This window comes from Sycon ciliatum, chromosome 1 (genome assembly GCF_964019385.1).
Source record: "Sycon ciliatum chromosome 1, ocSycCili1.1, whole genome shotgun sequence".
NCBI lineage: Eukaryota > Metazoa > Porifera > Calcarea > Leucosolenida > Sycettidae > Sycon > Sycon ciliatum.
The window spans coordinates 51161468-51178234 of record NC_088643.1 but is presented as its reverse complement, the minus strand read 5'-3'; the positions used below and the strand labels follow the sequence as shown (position 1 = coordinate 51178234).

At 49.4% G+C, this 16767-nt stretch overlaps 1 protein-coding gene across 1 annotated transcript in view; it reads left to right on the top strand.

Annotated features, from left to right (window-relative positions):
• Positions 1 to 16767, top strand: part of LOC135830940 (uncharacterized) — a 62256-nt gene that overhangs the window by 10779 nt on the left and 34710 nt on the right. The window contains exons 2-4 of the mRNA XM_065343166.1: positions 6520 to 6591; positions 13252 to 13406; positions 15512 to 15590. Coding sequence (XP_065199238.1) covers positions 6520 to 6591; positions 13252 to 13406; positions 15512 to 15590 — 306 coding nt within the window. The remainder of the gene's footprint in view (positions 1 to 6519; positions 6592 to 13251; positions 13407 to 15511; positions 15591 to 16767) is intronic.

Genomic DNA, 16767 nt, shown 5'->3' with positions numbered 1-16767 from the left:
TGTCACGTAATTCCAAAGTATGTACTGGGTCTAGTAGTGTTGTTAGGGTGTATGAATCTTCTGTTGCTAACCATCTGGTTCAGAAAAGTGATTGTCGTTTTAGTTATACTGATGATTGCTTTTCCGTTTGGTCTCGTTCACGTAGTCAAAGGTATTTGCGTGTATTGGAGTCTATCTACATCTTTACCACCAAACCGATCTTGTGTAGGCAGAAAAATAATTTGTTTACGTTGAAATTGTTTGTGAATTTCGATCAGTAGTTCTCGTTTTGGTTGCATGGTTACTTTCTAGTGGTGAATTTATCTCATCTGTTGTCACCTGATATCGTTGATTGATGTTGATTTCTTTCAACTCTCATTTCTCGTGCTAGCAGGGTCTAAATTATTACTTGCATTGTGCGTATATATATTGAGTTTAGAATTAATTTTGATTTGCCAGTAATCCTTCTGATGAGATGGCCACGAAAACGTTCAAGGAACAAGATACTATACATGAAAACAAGTGTTGCTAATGGTGTTTGTACTGAGTGCGCAGCTTACTCTATTTATTGCGTTAATAATAATAATAATAATATTACCTGGTTTGAGGGAAAGAGACAAACGGGAAAAGTCTGAAGAAAACATTGACTGTTACCACCAAGACTCGAACCAGGGACCCCCGCTTGTAGCCAGCGATGCTCTAACCACCGAGCTATGGTGTAGTCGTCCTCCCAGCAGAGGCCGTCCAACATTTTCTTCAGACTTCGTAACTCACACTTCCCGTGAATCCACACAGGCGGGTGGGACGCAGCCCTCACTGTAACCCACACACTTCACGTACAAACTAGCACGCGGGGAGCCCCAAGTCATAAAATATTAACTGGTTTGAGGGAAAGAGACAAACGGGAAAAGTCTGAAGAAAAAATTGACTGTCACCACCAGGACTCGAACCAGGGACCTTCGCTTGAAGCCAGCGATGCTCTAACCACTAATAATAATAATATTAAAGGGGAAGTTAAGGCAAAAATTAAAATTTCACCAGTTGTAGTCTTCGGGGTGCTGAGTCGAATGGTCTTGGTCCGAGGAAGCTGAGACGCTCCGTTCCTACTTGAATCCCAATCGAACTCGCGCACTTCCACCGAAACTGGGTGACTGCGCCCTACTAGATGGGGATTTGTATGCAAAATGTCACTAAAAGCGCCATTTCGTTCTTATAAAAGCACGGATGACCGCGATTGGCCCATATGTTGTAGTCTTTTGGACGCTGAGTCGACTGGTTTTGGTCCGAAAAGGCTGCGATGCAGCGTTCCTCCTTTATTCCCAATCGAACATGGTTGAACAAGCGGTCACGTGCTCCTGGGTGCCCAAACCACCTGGTCACCACGCCAGCAGGCGACAACTTTCACACCAAGGTTCAACTCGAGTTCAACTCGAGTGACAGGACTGCACCCAAAAAAGGTCAAACAGGCTAGTAAGTTGTACCCTGCAGGCACGGTGACCAGGTGACTGGCGTACGCAGGAGCACGTGACCGCTTGTTCAACCATGTTCGATTGGGAATAAAGGAGGAACGCTGCATCGCAGCCTTTTCGGACCAAAACCAATCGACTCCGCGTCCAAAAGACTACAACATATCGGCCAATCGCGGTCATCCATGCTTTTATAAGAACGAAATAGCGCTTTTAGTGACATTTTGCATACAAATCCCCATCTAGTAGGGCGCAGTCACCCAGTTTCGGTGGAAGTGCGCGAGTTCGATTGGGATTCAAGTAGGAAGGGAGCGTCTCAGCTTCCTCGGACCACGACCATTCGACTCAGCACCCCGAAGACTACAACTGGTGAAATTTTGATTCTTTCCTTAACTTCCCCTTTAATAATAATTATAGTCGGGGGAGCTGGCGGTGAGGCCCGGAATGTGTTGAAACGTCTCGCCATTCGCCTGGCAGCGGCAACCGGAGACTCGTACAGCGCCTCATGGGACGGATCCGCTGTGAGCTTGGCTTCACTCTAGTCCGTGACTCCGTCATGATGCTGCGTGGTAGTCGGAGGAAGGTGAATTTCAGCCATCACCCCAGCGATGTCCTGCAGCATGAGTCGCTCATGCCAGTTTGACTCGGTTCAATTTGTCTTTTGTGTCTGTGCATGATAATGTCACAGGTTTGTTTGCCAGTTTTGGTTTTGTTGCCGTTTATCCTCCGTCTTTGCTTTTTGTTTTGCTGTTTCCTTTCTCTTCTTCCTCTTTGCTCACGTTGATGCCATTTTGTTGTGAGTCCGCATGCTTTGACTCGAACTCGCAAGGTTGATTATTATCTCTTGCATCTTTTACTGGTTTAGGACTTGTGCCCAGTCCTGAAGTTTTTGCTCATTGTTTGTGTTTTTGTTTTTTATTGTTTTGCATTTACATTTACATGTATTAAGAACACATGCTTAATTCATGTGCAAGGTTGATTGCTATCCCTTGCACGTATCAGGGCCTGTGCCCTTTCCTGTTTTATTTCATCTCACATAATAGTACATAATAAACCAGTATAATAATAATAAAAAAATAAATAAAAAATGAATAATAATAATAAGCTAAAAGACTACAACTATAAGGAAAAGAAGTTCAGAAATATATCACTCCAATTATGTGTAGAAGTGACACGAAAAAATAGATGTGAAGAATCAAGAAAACACCATGCAAATCCAATAAGTGACAAAAACGTAGTGACAAGAAAAAGAGAGAAATATCAAGAGATCAAGGGATCTATTTCGCACCTTCACGACGAACAGTGCCAAACAACTGCAAAGACAACACATTCTCCTTCTGAACACAAAGCTCAGGGTCTAACTTACGTATGTACAAAGCTTCCAACACGGCAAGATGTAACAAAGACCTACCACGTGACAAAACCGAGAATACATCATCGGAATACCACTCACGACAGGTGACACGAAGGGAACGAAAACGTTCAATACTTTGACACATGTCCTAATTGGCTGGTGGTGACTCTTGCGTAGATGCATGCGTAGATAATACATTTTTGTAATATTTTCTGCCTCCGTCCTACTTTCAAATAATAATAATAATAATACGAAATAGAGGTTGCGACTTCGGCGATGATTTTGTTCAGGAATGGGTTTGCCGAGTCGAAAGTTCGATGGACTTCTCGTGTTCTCTGGATGGCAGTCGTGAGTCAGTCAAGTGTCAAGTCGTCGGCGGAATAGCGCGAGCTCCAGTGTGGGAGCAAACCCATTCCTGAATAATAATAATAATAATAATATGTACAATTGCTGACTTTGAAGCTCTGGAGTGTGTCATCGCCCAGGAGTTCATCCCAGCTGTTACAGGCGTTGCTCCTCCATCTCCCCCACTGCGCCAGCTGAGGCTGTCGCTGCCCCCTCGCCTTGGAGGTCTTGGTTTGCTGTCCCCCCTGTCTATCGCTCCACTCCAGCACGCCACATCAGTAGCAGTCACCAGTGAGCTCCAGGCCAACATCATGCGCCAGTCCCTACTGCTGGCCACTGACGAGGACACCGTGCGCAATGCTAAGCTCCAGGGCCGTGCCAAACTCCGTACCCTGTGGTCCGACACTACTGCCGCCATCAGTGCAGACCTCAGCGACCATGAGCAGCGCTCCTTGGAGGCTAGTTGCGACCGCGGTGCCAGCTCGTGGCTATCGTGCCTGCCCATCGCTGCACACGGCTTCAGCCTCGACAGGAGGTCATTCCAGGATGCTCTTGCTGCACGCTACGGGTGGCCTGTTCTTGGTATCCCTGACACCTGCTTATGTGGTGTGCCTTTCACCACCGACCATGCCAGGATATGCAGACGTGGCGGCTTCCCCGTCATCCGCCACAACCATGTCCGGGACTACATTGCCGGCCTTCTTGGCAGAGTGTGCAATGCCGTGGAGACGGAGCCTGTTCTTCAACCCCTTGCTGGTGAAGCTCTTCCAAGGGCCGCCAACACTGACCCTCAGGCCAGACTGGACGTCAAGGGGAGGGGCCTCTGGTCCATGCAAGAGGATGCATTTTTTGACATGAGGGTTTTCTATCCCTGCACGTCCTCTTACATGACTAAGTCCCTCTCTGCGACCTACAGATGGCATGAGGAGCAGAAGAAAGCGGCTTATGGTGAGCGGATCCGGCGGGTGGAGAGGGGCAGCTTCTCTCCATTGGTGTTCTCCTCTGTCGGGGGAGCTGGCGGTGAGGCCCGGAATGTGTTGAAACGTCTCGCCATTCGCCTGGCAGCGGCAACCGGAGACTCGTACAGCGTCCTCATGGGACGGATCCGCTGTGAGCTTGGCTTCACTCTAGTCCGTGACTCCGTCATGATGTTGCGTGGTAGTCGGAGGAAGGTGAATTTCAGCCATCACCCCAGCGATGTCCTGCAGCATGAGTCGCTCATGCCAGTTTGACTCGGTTCAATTTGTCTTTTGTGTCTGTGCATGATGATGTCACAGGTTTGTTTGCCAGTTTTGGTTCTGTTGCCGTTTATCCTCCGTCTTTGTTTTTTGTTTTGCTGTTTCCTTTCTCTTCTTCCTCTTTGCTCACATTGATGCCATTTTGTTGTGAGTCCGCATGCTTTGACTCGAACTCGCAATGTTGATTATTATCTCTTGCACCTTTTACTGGTTTAGGACTTGTGCCCAGTCCTGAAGTTATTGCTCATTGTTTGTGTTTTTGTTTTTTATTGTTTTGCATTTACATTTACATGTATTTAGAGCACATGGTCAATTCATGTGCAAGGTTGATTGCTATCCCTTGCACGTATCAGGGCCTGTGCCCTTTCCTGTTTTATTTCATCTCACATAATAGTACATAATATTAAAATAATAATAATAATTTTTGAACGGATTGGGAGAACTTCAAAAAAAAATATGTACAATGGTCACATGTTCATCTATTCAGGCCAGGGAGTAGAAAAATACCGGTATTTTACTACTCCCGGATTCATGCCTTTCGCATTGACCATTTTCATGCGCGCATATGCATGCATAGAAATAAAAAATCCCCTGTGCGCCGCCAAAAATCGGTGCGTGCGTACTTGAGAATCAAAGATAATTTTTACCATGGCCTTAATAAAATTAAATGAAAACTAAAAAAAGAGGTCCGGGCATGTGACACAGACATGTACAATACATGCCACTAGCTGCACTCCGCCTGATACAAGAGGAAAATCCAACTCGATGTATTTTCAGGTCTTCGGGCACCAAAAGGTGCCAGTAAATCCTATCTGTCGTTATTTTCAAGGTCGTTATGCCCGATCTATAATGTACAGAAAGAGGTATAACGACCTCGAAAATAACGACAGATTGGATTTTCTGACACCTTTTTGGTGCCTGAAGACATGAAAATACATCGAGTATAACGACTTTCCTCTTGTATCAGGTGGAGTCGCATGCATGGGACAAGAGGAAAGTCGTTATGCAAACAATCTTCGAGAAGACAGTAATTTTAATAGAGCTATGAGTAGAATGAAGGCCGCAGACATCACGCAACTAAGTTACTTGTTCGACATGTATGTGTATCCTATGACAATAATATTGTATTCCAGAATCGATTACACATTATGGTTATACTCATACAGTCACACTTCTGCATATGTTCTTCTACACTTTGTCTTGTAAGATTGTCACCTCGCTTGCTAGCCTTCCTACAGTGTTTTAGCGCATTTTTTAGCAACCCTGATGTGCTTTTCTTTGTACCCCTGCTTGATTATTTAACTTAGTTACTTTCATTGGTTACCTTTAGTTTCGTACATTTCACTGATGATGGAGACAGAAAATCAATTCTGGAATTATGGTGGAATATAATATTATTGTAATAGGATACACATACATGTCGAACAAGTAACTTAGGGCATGTTCGATTGGTAAGGATCGGGATCCAGATCTCAGATCCGTCGGATCCTTCAGAGTCAACTGGACACTTTTTTGGGCCTTGACTGTTGCCATGTTGACGAAGTAATAAAAAGTCGTACTCACTGCGCCAGTTGTGCAAAAAGTCAGCAAGCTCTATCTCAATCCACGTGTGCGTACCACAATGTGTACAAAAACGATTTTGACCCGCCATATACGCACAAAGGTCACATTTGGATCTGGTGGATCCGGTCAATAACAACCCTGCTCCCCGAGGTGGGTTGACCGGATCCAAATCCGAAGGATCCGGATCTGGATTCGACCAATCGAAAGGGTGCGAATCCAGTGGATCCAGTGGATCGGGATCCCGATCCTACCAATCGAACATGCCCTTAGTTGCGTGATGTCTGCGCCTTCATTTTATTCATAGCTCTATTAAAGTCGTACCGTGTATGCTCTCCCTGACTCTTCCCTATGCTTGCACTCTGTGCCCCATGTGTGTACCCTGCCCCATGTGTGCACCCTGCACCATGTTTGTACTCTGCCCCATGTGTGCACCCTGCACCATGCTTACACTCTGCACCATGTGTGCACCCTGCACCATGTGTGCACCCTGCATCATGTGTGCACCCTGCACCATGCTTACACTCTGCACCATGTTTGTACTCTGCACCATGTTTGTACTCTGCGCCCCGTGCAGGTAATGTTGATATTCTGAAGCTGCTGACAGAACATCAAGGAGTTGCCGCAGTCAACAATAGAGACTTTAATGGTAAGTACATGTGTGACTGTGAGACAGGTGCTGTATAATAACATATAACCGCTGGTCTACAGTGTCTCAAGTCTGCAGGCTGCGCTGACTACTCATGCTTAATGTCCGGGTAGCTTCAGAGTCCGCACGGGGGCAATAGACCAGGCACACTACAGGAGCGTACCGCCCTGTCCATGTTGGGTCCCAAATTTGCCAAAAAGAATGGTCTGGTTCGATAGCAGGCAAAGTGTGTTCATCCTACATGTATCTTTTGTGTTTTGCGAGCCAGCACCTGGAAGGACCCAGAACACATTTCTAGGAAAGTATGGTTGTACATGAAAGACAATAACCATTGAGCTGGTGGGAATACATGTCTGACGATTTTGAAGCGGAAGCAGATTTTGAAGTGGAAGCAGTTTTTAGTTTCTAAGGTTTTCTGGCAGCCCTTCGACATGGCCAAGAGGACTAGTAGTAAGTATCGAGTAGTAGTAGGGCTGACCCACCTCTGGCCACCGTGCACCCAGCTACAAAGGCCGCCCTCAAGGGGCTCTCAGAGGCAGAGACGAAAACCTTGGTGCTCCCTTCCGGGTATTTAGTCGTCTGCGCTTGAAGTTATCAAGACCCTGGCAAACCTAGCGTCCAAGTCGGCTGATCGCGAGGCTCGCCTCAACAACAGAATTGATGAGCTGTCGCGGCAGGTGTCAGGCCTGATTGAGGAAGTTGTCTCTCTCAAGGAAGCCACCATTGCCAAGGCAAGTGTTCCCCGAATTTTCAAGTTGCTCGGCAGTGCCAGCATACGCGTACAAAATCGTCTACAAACCGTACCCATTCCCGCGCAGGCCTGGCTGCCGCGTGCACTGCTAGTACAGGTGAGCAACGTAGCGTGGGCGACACAGGCAGTGACCAAGAGGCGCCGAGTGAGGAAGATACGCAGCATGGTGGACAGCACAGCGTGAGCGTGGAACCTGATGAGTACGGCGAGGATTATGGATAATTAGAATGTCCGGATAATTAGAAGTTTTTTCCTGGCATTTTGAATAATCAGGATCCCACCTTACCATCTTCGCCGAAGCCAGTGGCTTTGGGCCACAGACTCCCTCTAATAGTTCAGAACTATTTCCGTCTTGAAGCTTCCCCCCCCCCCCCAAGTATTGCATCATGTTCACAGCCAAATGAACTGACTTTGAATCTCTCTCCCTCTCCCTCTCCCTCTCCCTCTCCCTCTGCCTCTGCCTCTGCCTCTGCTTCTGCCTCTGCCTCTGCCTCTGCCTCTGCCTCTGCCTCTGCCTCTGCCTCTGCCTCTGCCTCTGCCTCTGCCTCTGCCTCTGCCTCTGCCTCTGCCTCTGCCTCTGCCTCTGCCTCTGCCTCTGCCTCTGCCTCTGCCTCTGCCTCTGCCTCTGCCTCTGCCTCTCCCTCTCCCTCTCTCTCTCCTCTCTCTCTCTCTCTCTCTCTCTCTCTCTCTCTCTCTCTCTCTCTCTCTCTCTCTCTCTCTCTCTCTCTCTCTCTCTCTCTCTCTCTCTCTCTCTCTCTCTCTCTCTCTCTCTCTCTCTCTCTCTCTCTCTCTCTCTCTCTCTCTCTTCTCTCTCTCTCACTCACTCTCTCTCACTCTCTCTCTCTCTCTTTCTCTCTCTCACTCTCTCTCTCTCTCTCTCTCTCTCTCTCTCTCTCTCTCTCTCTCTCTCTCTCTCTCTCTCTCTTTCTCTCTCTCTCTCTCTCTCTCTCTCTCTCTCTCTCTCTCTCTCTCTCTCTCTCTCTCTCTCTCTCTCTCTCTCTCTCTCTCTCTCTCTCTCTCTCTCTCTCTCTCTCTCTCTCTCTCTCTCTCTCTCTCTCTCTCTCTCTCTTCTCAACCACTCTACCTCACCTTCTCTTGTCTTTTATCGCACTAAATCACCCATATCTTTTAGGCTATGGTGCACAAGCCCACGTTAACGCCGAGACCATATGTCGGTGTTGTAGGCTTGCCTCACCAGCACAGGCTTGCTTTGCAGCCCCTACTCTCACTGCTGTTTTGTTATTGTATATTCTCTTGTCTTCTCCCCTTCTGATGAGAAGGCTGTGTACTTAGTAAAAAAAAAAAAGCAAAAAAAACATCTTATCATCACTAAAATAGAGTGACATAGGCGGTGTCTCTGATGGGATTTTTAATGATACTGCGAAACCGCAGGCATGCCCCTACAAGGCAACAGGGCCCAGTGAGAAGTTGTACTTTCACAGTGCACCAGTCATTAGGTATACATGTTTTTTAAATTTTTAAATTTATTTTTTACAAAGACCACTTAAATGCCAAACATGAGATGCAGCTAGGGGAAGTACGCACAACCTGAATCGTGGCAGTGGTGGTGAGGTTTAGGGAGCTCCGCCGACCTAGGGTCTCGACTTCATGGCCACCTAGACGCACCAAGAGTGGGTGGGGGAGGGAGAGCGAGAGAGCGAGAGAGAGAGAGAGAGAGAGAGCGGGAGAGAGAGCGAGAGAGAGAGAGAGCGGGGGAGAGAGCGAGAGAGAGCGAGAGAGAGAGAGAGAGAGAGAGAGAGAGAGAGAGAGAGAGAGAGAGAGAGAGAGAGAGAGAGAGAGAGAGAGAAAGAGGGAGGGAGGGAGAGAGAGGTTGCGAAATTGTTAAAGTAAAATAAAAGGAACATTGAAAATATGAGATGATTGGTGAGGTGACTGCAGCCTCAGCTATTTGGCCAGCAAAGTCATAATTGTTCCAGTAGGCCAGCTATTACATGAACAAGGGAGCTACTGTGCCGCAACATAGAGCGAGGGAGAGTATATAAGCTAGCGAAAAAAGACACTGTCTCAGACGCGGTGTGTGCACTACGGCTGAGGTAGGTGTGAGAGGTCTGCTAGAGGCTCTCAGTCGCCCAGCTCCAGTGGTGCAGCTGGAGGTGACGGTGGACACGGCACTTAAAGGCTTGCAGGCCCTCCAGGTGTGGGGGTCTCAGCAGTATGCTTTGGGGGCAGAGCATTCCATGTCTGCACAGCGCTGGCAGGAAATGCGCGAAGACAGCTGTTTCGGGTCCGTGCTGGCAGGTTAGTCGATAGCTGGTGTGGGTGCGTAGGCTGAGCAGACACGCAGGTGGGCTGTATGTCCTGAGGTCGACGTTGGGCACCAGGGGGGAGGATCTTCTTTAGCGGGCTGTCCGCATCCAGGCAGAATAGCTTGTACAAGTATGCAAGCGAGGCCACTGTCCGCCGCAGAGATAGACTAGGGAGCCAGGAGCCCGATCCAATGATGTGGATGGCTCGCCACTGGATCTGGTCTAGCTTGGCCAAGTGTGAGGGTGACGCACCAAGCCAGACCAGGGGACAGTACTCCAGCACAGGGCGGACAAACCCATTGTAGGCTCGGAGTCGGCCAGGGGGCTCTAGGATAGCAGAGGCCTTCCGCAGGAAGCCTAGGCGTTGCTGTGCTCTGGAGCGGATCGTACGGATGTGCTGCGCATATGTCAGCTGGGAGTCAAAGGTGACCCCCAGGAGCTTCAGGTGGCCTGCTTCGCTGGCTGGCGTAGCGTCGAAAGTGGTTCCCGGGAGCTGCCAAGGCTGGCGATGATGTGCGATTGTCATGGCTTGGGTCTTGGAGGGCTCAAACTTGATTTTCCACTCCACACCCCAGCGAGACAGTGCATCCACACCCTGTTGCATGATAGCAGAGCTGCCAGGTATGGACACTCTTGAGGTGATGAAGTTGAAGAGCATAGTGTCGTCGGCATATGCAGCGAGGTCCATTCCAGGAGGGAGATGGTCCTCGGCGTCATTTGTGTACAGGATGAACAGAGTCGGTCCCAGGATGCTGCCCTGGGGGACGCCAGCTCTCACCGGGGAGGGCTGAGATAGCTCCCCACCAACAGCTGCGGTTAGCCTACGGTTCCGGTTGCTCAGGTAGTCGCGGAGCCAGCCAAGCAGGTGACCAGCTACGCCATAGCACACTGCCTTGTGAAGCACTCCGGTGTGCGAGACACGGTCAAACGCACCAGCCACATCCACTGCGATCACCCTTACTGCACCACCGCTTGCGGCCACCCTGCCCCACTGCGAATTCAATAGGGCGAGGATATCCTGGGTGCCAAGTCTACTGCGGAACCCATACTGGCTCTGGGACAGGATATTGTTTGACTCAAGGAATTTCCTGAGGGCACGGTTGACGATAGCCTGCATCACAAGGTCGGAAGTGCACTGTGTGGAGCTGCGCATCTGAGCGGCGACGAACTGGTGGGAGCGCGTCTGCCTGCAAGTCATCCATACCCAAACTGCACTTTGACGAGAAGAACTTTGCAAAAGCCTCAGCTTTCGCTGCACTCTGCCTGACTTCAACACTGTTGGCCTGGGTCAAGGTCGGGATCTCCGAGGAGCGGCTGCCATGGCCACCAGCACGTTTGATCGTAGTCCACCACTCTCGGCTGGAGAGACCTCCAGCGCTGATCTTGTGCCTTACTGTCGCAATGTGGGCCATCTTTGCTCGATGCAGAGTGGCGACTGCGGCAGTTGCTGCCTCCTTGAAGATTGAAAGAAGTGCAGCATCATCTGGGGAGGCTCGATGGCGCCTCCACGCCTGTTGTTTTCTGTCAACACATGCTTGGCAGTCAGGAGACCACCAGATTGGGTTGCTGGCTCGTTGCTTCAGCACTTTGGATGGTATGAATCGTTTCATTGCCTCTGTGACTTTCCTGGTGAGTTTGTCACATGAGGTGTCAGCGTCATCAGTAGCAAGGAAGGACCAGTCTGAGTCGCGCAGGAAGGCGCGTAGGTGGGGCCAGTCGGCTTGCTGGTACCGCCATACTGTGCGCTTCGTCGGACGGTCTGGGGTTGGTGCCACATCAAAATGTGCAACTATCACTGCATGATCGGATTTGCCAAGGGGTGGATGCAGAGGCGTGACGATTCTGCCTGGTAAATCTGACATCACGAGGTCCAAGGTGTTGCGACCACGGGTTGGCTCATGGACGAGCTGCTCAAAACCATACATGTGGCACATGTCCTCTGCATATTCGCCTGCACGTGTCGTTTGACTGCTGTGGAGCCAGTCTTGGTTGTGCACATTAAAGTCACCAGCTAGAATCACAGGCGAATTTTGACACGCTGTCGACTCGAGGCCTGCAGATATGGCGTCAAAGACGGTGATGTCCGTGTCTGAGCACGTTCCAGGGCGGTAAGCTGCACATATGACCACAGACTGGCCGTTGCACAACTTGACGCTTTGCCAGATGAGCTCCTGATCAAGCACGTCGATTGTTTCCAGCTCCCGCATAGCGAGGGAAGTCTTAACCCAGACTGCCACACCACCACCATGGCGAGTCCTGTCACGCCGCAAGGGTGAGAAATAGCCAGGGACCGTCAGCTCTGCTTGCGTAGTACTTTCTGGGGTGAGCTTGGTTTCTGTGATGATGCCGATATCAGGTTGGACTTGGTCTAGGGTGTGCTGGAACTCACCAAGTTTGGATTGCAGTCCGAAGGCATTTGTGAGCAGGAGCATTAGGCTTGGGGGCATCATTTGGATTGCTGCTCAGTGCGTTCCTTAAATCGCCATGGCCTCGCGGACAGGGGCCTTGGGCAGAAATTCTCAGTTGTGACTAGGCTGAGGTCCTTAGCGTCCACAGTTAGGTGGGCAGACACTCTTCCTGCCTCCGTGGTGTGGAGGCTGCAAGTGTGCACCGTTGCCGCACCCCCTGCTGCAACTGCACGCTGCCGGGTGAAGCATTTCAGTCCCTCCTCAGTGCAGGTTGAGCTTAAATTGCATACATACAAAACTGCCCTCCTGGACTTGGGAGGCTCTCCTGACACCAGTTGCCAGCTGCCGTCGTCTAAGACCTCCAGGACTGGCTTGGAGCAATGTTTAGCGCTCCTGCTGTAGGGGCCCTCAATGCCAATGATCTCAGAATTACTGTCTTCCTCACTGGACGCCTCAGGGTCACTGCCAGTGTCACCCACGCTACGGGGCTCACCCGTACTAGCAGTGCACGCAGCAGCCTGGCCTGTGCGGGTATGGGTACGATTTCTTGACGATTTCGTAGATCCACGCTACGTACGCTGGCTCTGCTGAGCTTGAATATTTGGGAGAACACTTGCCTTGGCAATCGCGGCTTCCTTGAGGGAGACAACTTCCTGAGTCAGGCCTGACACTTGCCGCGACAGGTCATTGATTCTTTTGTTGAGGTGATCCTCGCGATCGGCCGACTCGGACGCTAAGTTCGCCAGGGTCTTGATAACCTCAATCACAGACGACTCGATACCCGGGAGGGAGCACAACAGTGTTGTCTCTACCTCTGAGAGCCCCTTGAGGGCGGCCTTTGTAGCTGGCGGCATGGCCGCCAGAGGTAGGTCAGTCCTACTACATGATACTAACTAACTAATGCTGCTAGTGGTTCTCCTGGCCATGCCGACGGGCTGCCAGAGACTGAAAAACTGCGGAGCTCAAAAATTTGCTTCCACTTCAGTAAAAAAACAACTGTACAGGACTTGCAGAAACTAATACTCGTCCAGTGTACATTGTCAAGCCCAATTTTCCTAGAACACTGATGCAGTTATGCAGTACATGTGTAGGTATCCTTCTCAGACCGGTTGTCTTCTGCCTTGACCTTCTTGCTGACTTCGAGCTGTATTTTACTTTTGACCTCCATTTTCGACTGCGACAACTTAAACCATGGATGTTGCCTCAAATTCTCTTTTCCCGTATGTCTGTCTAGGCGCCACACCAGTCTACTTTGCAGCACAGGAAGGTCGGCTAGTTGCTCTTCAGTACCTGGTGACTGAATGCCCAGGTGATCCGAGGATCCGCGCCAACGATGGCATGACAGCTGTGCATGCCGCCACTCAATTCGGTCACTTGGAGACTGTACAGGTAGGGGAGCGGTGCATGCGCTACATCTTGCAGTATCGTATTTTACGGGGGTGTTCGCCACACCAAGTCTAAGCCGCCCCCCCCCCTTTCCGGGGCCCAAAATTGCTTTTTTTTGGTATTCAGAGTATAAGTGGTACCTCAGAATGTGAACAATTGACTACCCGAACTCAACTTTCCACTTCAACAATAATCATACATTAATTTAATATAGTTTAATTTGAAACTCGGATGTTGAGCCAACCATAAATGTAGAAAGGAAAAGTACATATGGATACGAGTAACTTTTAGAGTAACTCTCCATCACTGTAACCAGATACTATATACAGTCAGAAAGTGCAACAACTAGGCACAAAACTGACAGAGTACTGAGACATTCGACGGCCTGATAACTAGCTTCAACATATCTCCGTAGCGCTAACCAACAGCCTTCCAACCCGGAAGGTTCAAGGTTAAGGAGAGACCAAAGAGGGGAAGGTAAGCGCAACGAAAATGAGCACATGCTACAGTCCCACGGGAATAAAGAATGTCGATTGTTACTGGACGATGACGAGACCAGTAAAATACTTGACAAAGCGGTCTAACTACAATTCAAAGCAACAAGGCAGCACACCGCCCAGCTTGGGTAACTCAGAAATATCAAAGATAAGTCCAGAAGGGGGAGGCTTTTTTTCGTTTTCGCAAAGCTCCCCCCCCCCCCCTTCTGTACTTATCGGCTTCAGCTTGGTACCATCTGCAAAACATGCCAGAACGACTGTGAAGTGATCTTTTTCATGAACGCTGGTGGTGATTCCCACTGATTTTGCTCCCGCACAATTTCCTCTCCGACTCAGTGGCATGTCGAAGTTCATGGGAATCACGTCCATGTTGCCGATCTGTGATAGTCGATATTGCTACCGCTCATGCTACTATATCACCATCCGCTGGAACTGCAGGATTTTGTTCTCGAAATCATCCGGGAGGTGTTCGCAGAGATAAGTCTTTGCACGGATGACAAGACCATGCCGCTTCATAAATCGATAACACCAGCTGGTCGTTGCACAAAATCCGCTCAATTTTATTTCTTTGGCGAAGGCTCATGCCTTCAGCCATATCGTGGTGCTGTTCAGGGCATGGCAATCCTGACAGTCCTTGTGGATCCAGTCAAAAAGCAGCGTCTCAAGTTCAGGCCATTATACCGTCTTCCCATGGTGGCATGAAAGCGTGTTTCCTTCTTCAGCTTGGACAGTTCATCTTTTGTGTCCGCCATTGCCTAGTCAAGGATTCATTCACGCTTAGCTTTCCAGCAGCTGAACGATTTCCATGTTGCTCAGCAAATTATTATAATCGCGACATATTTTTCTTGGCAGAGTAGCTGCGTTGCTTCGGCATCCTGAGAGTCGAAGCGCACAACTAGCAGAGAACAACTCTAGTTCTAGCAAGCTTGTCTTGCTTTGTTCTTCACTCAGAACTGACAAATTTCAGCACTGAAGTTCCTACTTTTATGCAAAGTGAGCGAGGATCGATAGTCGTGTCGTATCTATCCGTATATGTTGGGTATATGGATCTACGATACCACTGACTGAACGGCCTTGCACGGTAAGTGTTGTGATCCCTTGCCGATCATGTCGTGATCGCGTATGATGAGACACGTTCTCAGTATGGCAGTTGAAGCAATCATAGATACTGTGCACTGCGGTGCGGGTGCAAGGGTCGAAAGCAGAGCAGGGAACGCAGTCGAATGACATAATACATGCCATATATGCATGGGACGCGGGTCGGTACACGTGGAGTATTCGATGTCTAAAAACCCGCAGGGGCAATTTTCAACTTTTTATATACGCATTTAAAAAATGTGCGGCTAACACCCCGGGAAATACGGCATATTGCTGTGCTCGGGCTTAGTCCAAAGTATCCGGCATGAGCGACAATAATTGTGTTGCATACATACTGCTGTATGCATTTCTGATTGACCACCTATATACTCCAGAGTCACGCAACAGGCACATTCTGAGGTAGCAGTTGCTGCCTTAGGTAATACGTGTAGTACTTTACCTAATGAATAATCTCATAATACGTTTGATTGTGCGAATGTGTGTGTGCATGTCTGTCGATGTCAACCTCCTCAGTGGCTGATTGGGAAGATAGGAACCCATGGCATTGCAGAACGGACCAACGATGGTGCTACACCAGTTCACGTTGCTGCAGGTAAGCCACGCAGAGCACTGTAAGAATCACAATCAACCTACAGCTGTGTGTGTGTGTGTGTTTTGGGGGGGGGGGGGGGGTATGTCAATGTGTTAATTAATGTGACCTGGAAAATAATGCATGCAGTGTAGCTGGAACCATATGTGTGAGGACGAAGATGCAGATAAACTTTTGCTGAGTACGGCCAAAGCAGTTAGCACACAGACAGACAGAAGAGTACTGTGTGAAATACCACAGTCCAGCACAACATCAGCAAACATCAAGTTTCACGCTGTGTCCACTGTCCAGCAATCTCTGCAGTGCTCCTCAAACCTCTTCCTGGTAGTTCTCTTTGTCTCTCCAACGCACTCCTTGGGACAAATCGAACATAACATGGAGTAGATGACATCCTAAAACAAACACTGACCACTCTGCACACCAGCATCACACACACGACAGCCAACAGGTCGACCTCGTCCTCTCCTTTTCTGATACATCGTAGTACACCTCCTTCGAACATTCAGGATGGGACAATGATGGCGATATTAACCCGACTGCTGCATGGACGATAAGTGCTGCGAATAGTGATGCACCCTGGCCTGAGTAGCTCGCTTGGCTAATTGAAAGTCTGCCGACCTGGGCCACATTATGTTGCTAATACATGCACAACCCCAGTCACAGCGCACAAGTTGGTTGAGTTTGGCCGTCAGGAGGCCAGCGCAAGGTATCCGGGGCACGGGTCTGATTCCAGCGAGGGGCAATGTGGTACCCCACAGCACAAAGGCAGCGTGATACCCTACGCCAACGTGCGCGCTGCATGAGTAGCGTGATACTCGCCGAGCGCTTTTGCTGTTGCCTAGCAACGCGTTTCTGTCTTTCCTGGGCCCCCGAATGCATGTTGGGTGGCCCTGCGCATGACTGCACGTTGTCATAGCAACCTTGGAAATCTCAAGCCGGTTACCAACAAGCTAGGAATCGGACCAAGCCGCCGAATGCCCCCAAATTCTGCGTTGGTCAGCCGAATGACCTTAGTGTGGTATTCAAGCGCTTCAGCTACATGTACGTAGTTCAAATGTGTGCCATTCGTATGTTCGTTTTCCCTTAGTAACACTGATAAGGGTTTGAATCGCATGTAGTCGGCAAAAGCAATGGGTGGCATGATGCCATAGGTGGGAGCATGAGCACAGCAGCTGAGTGG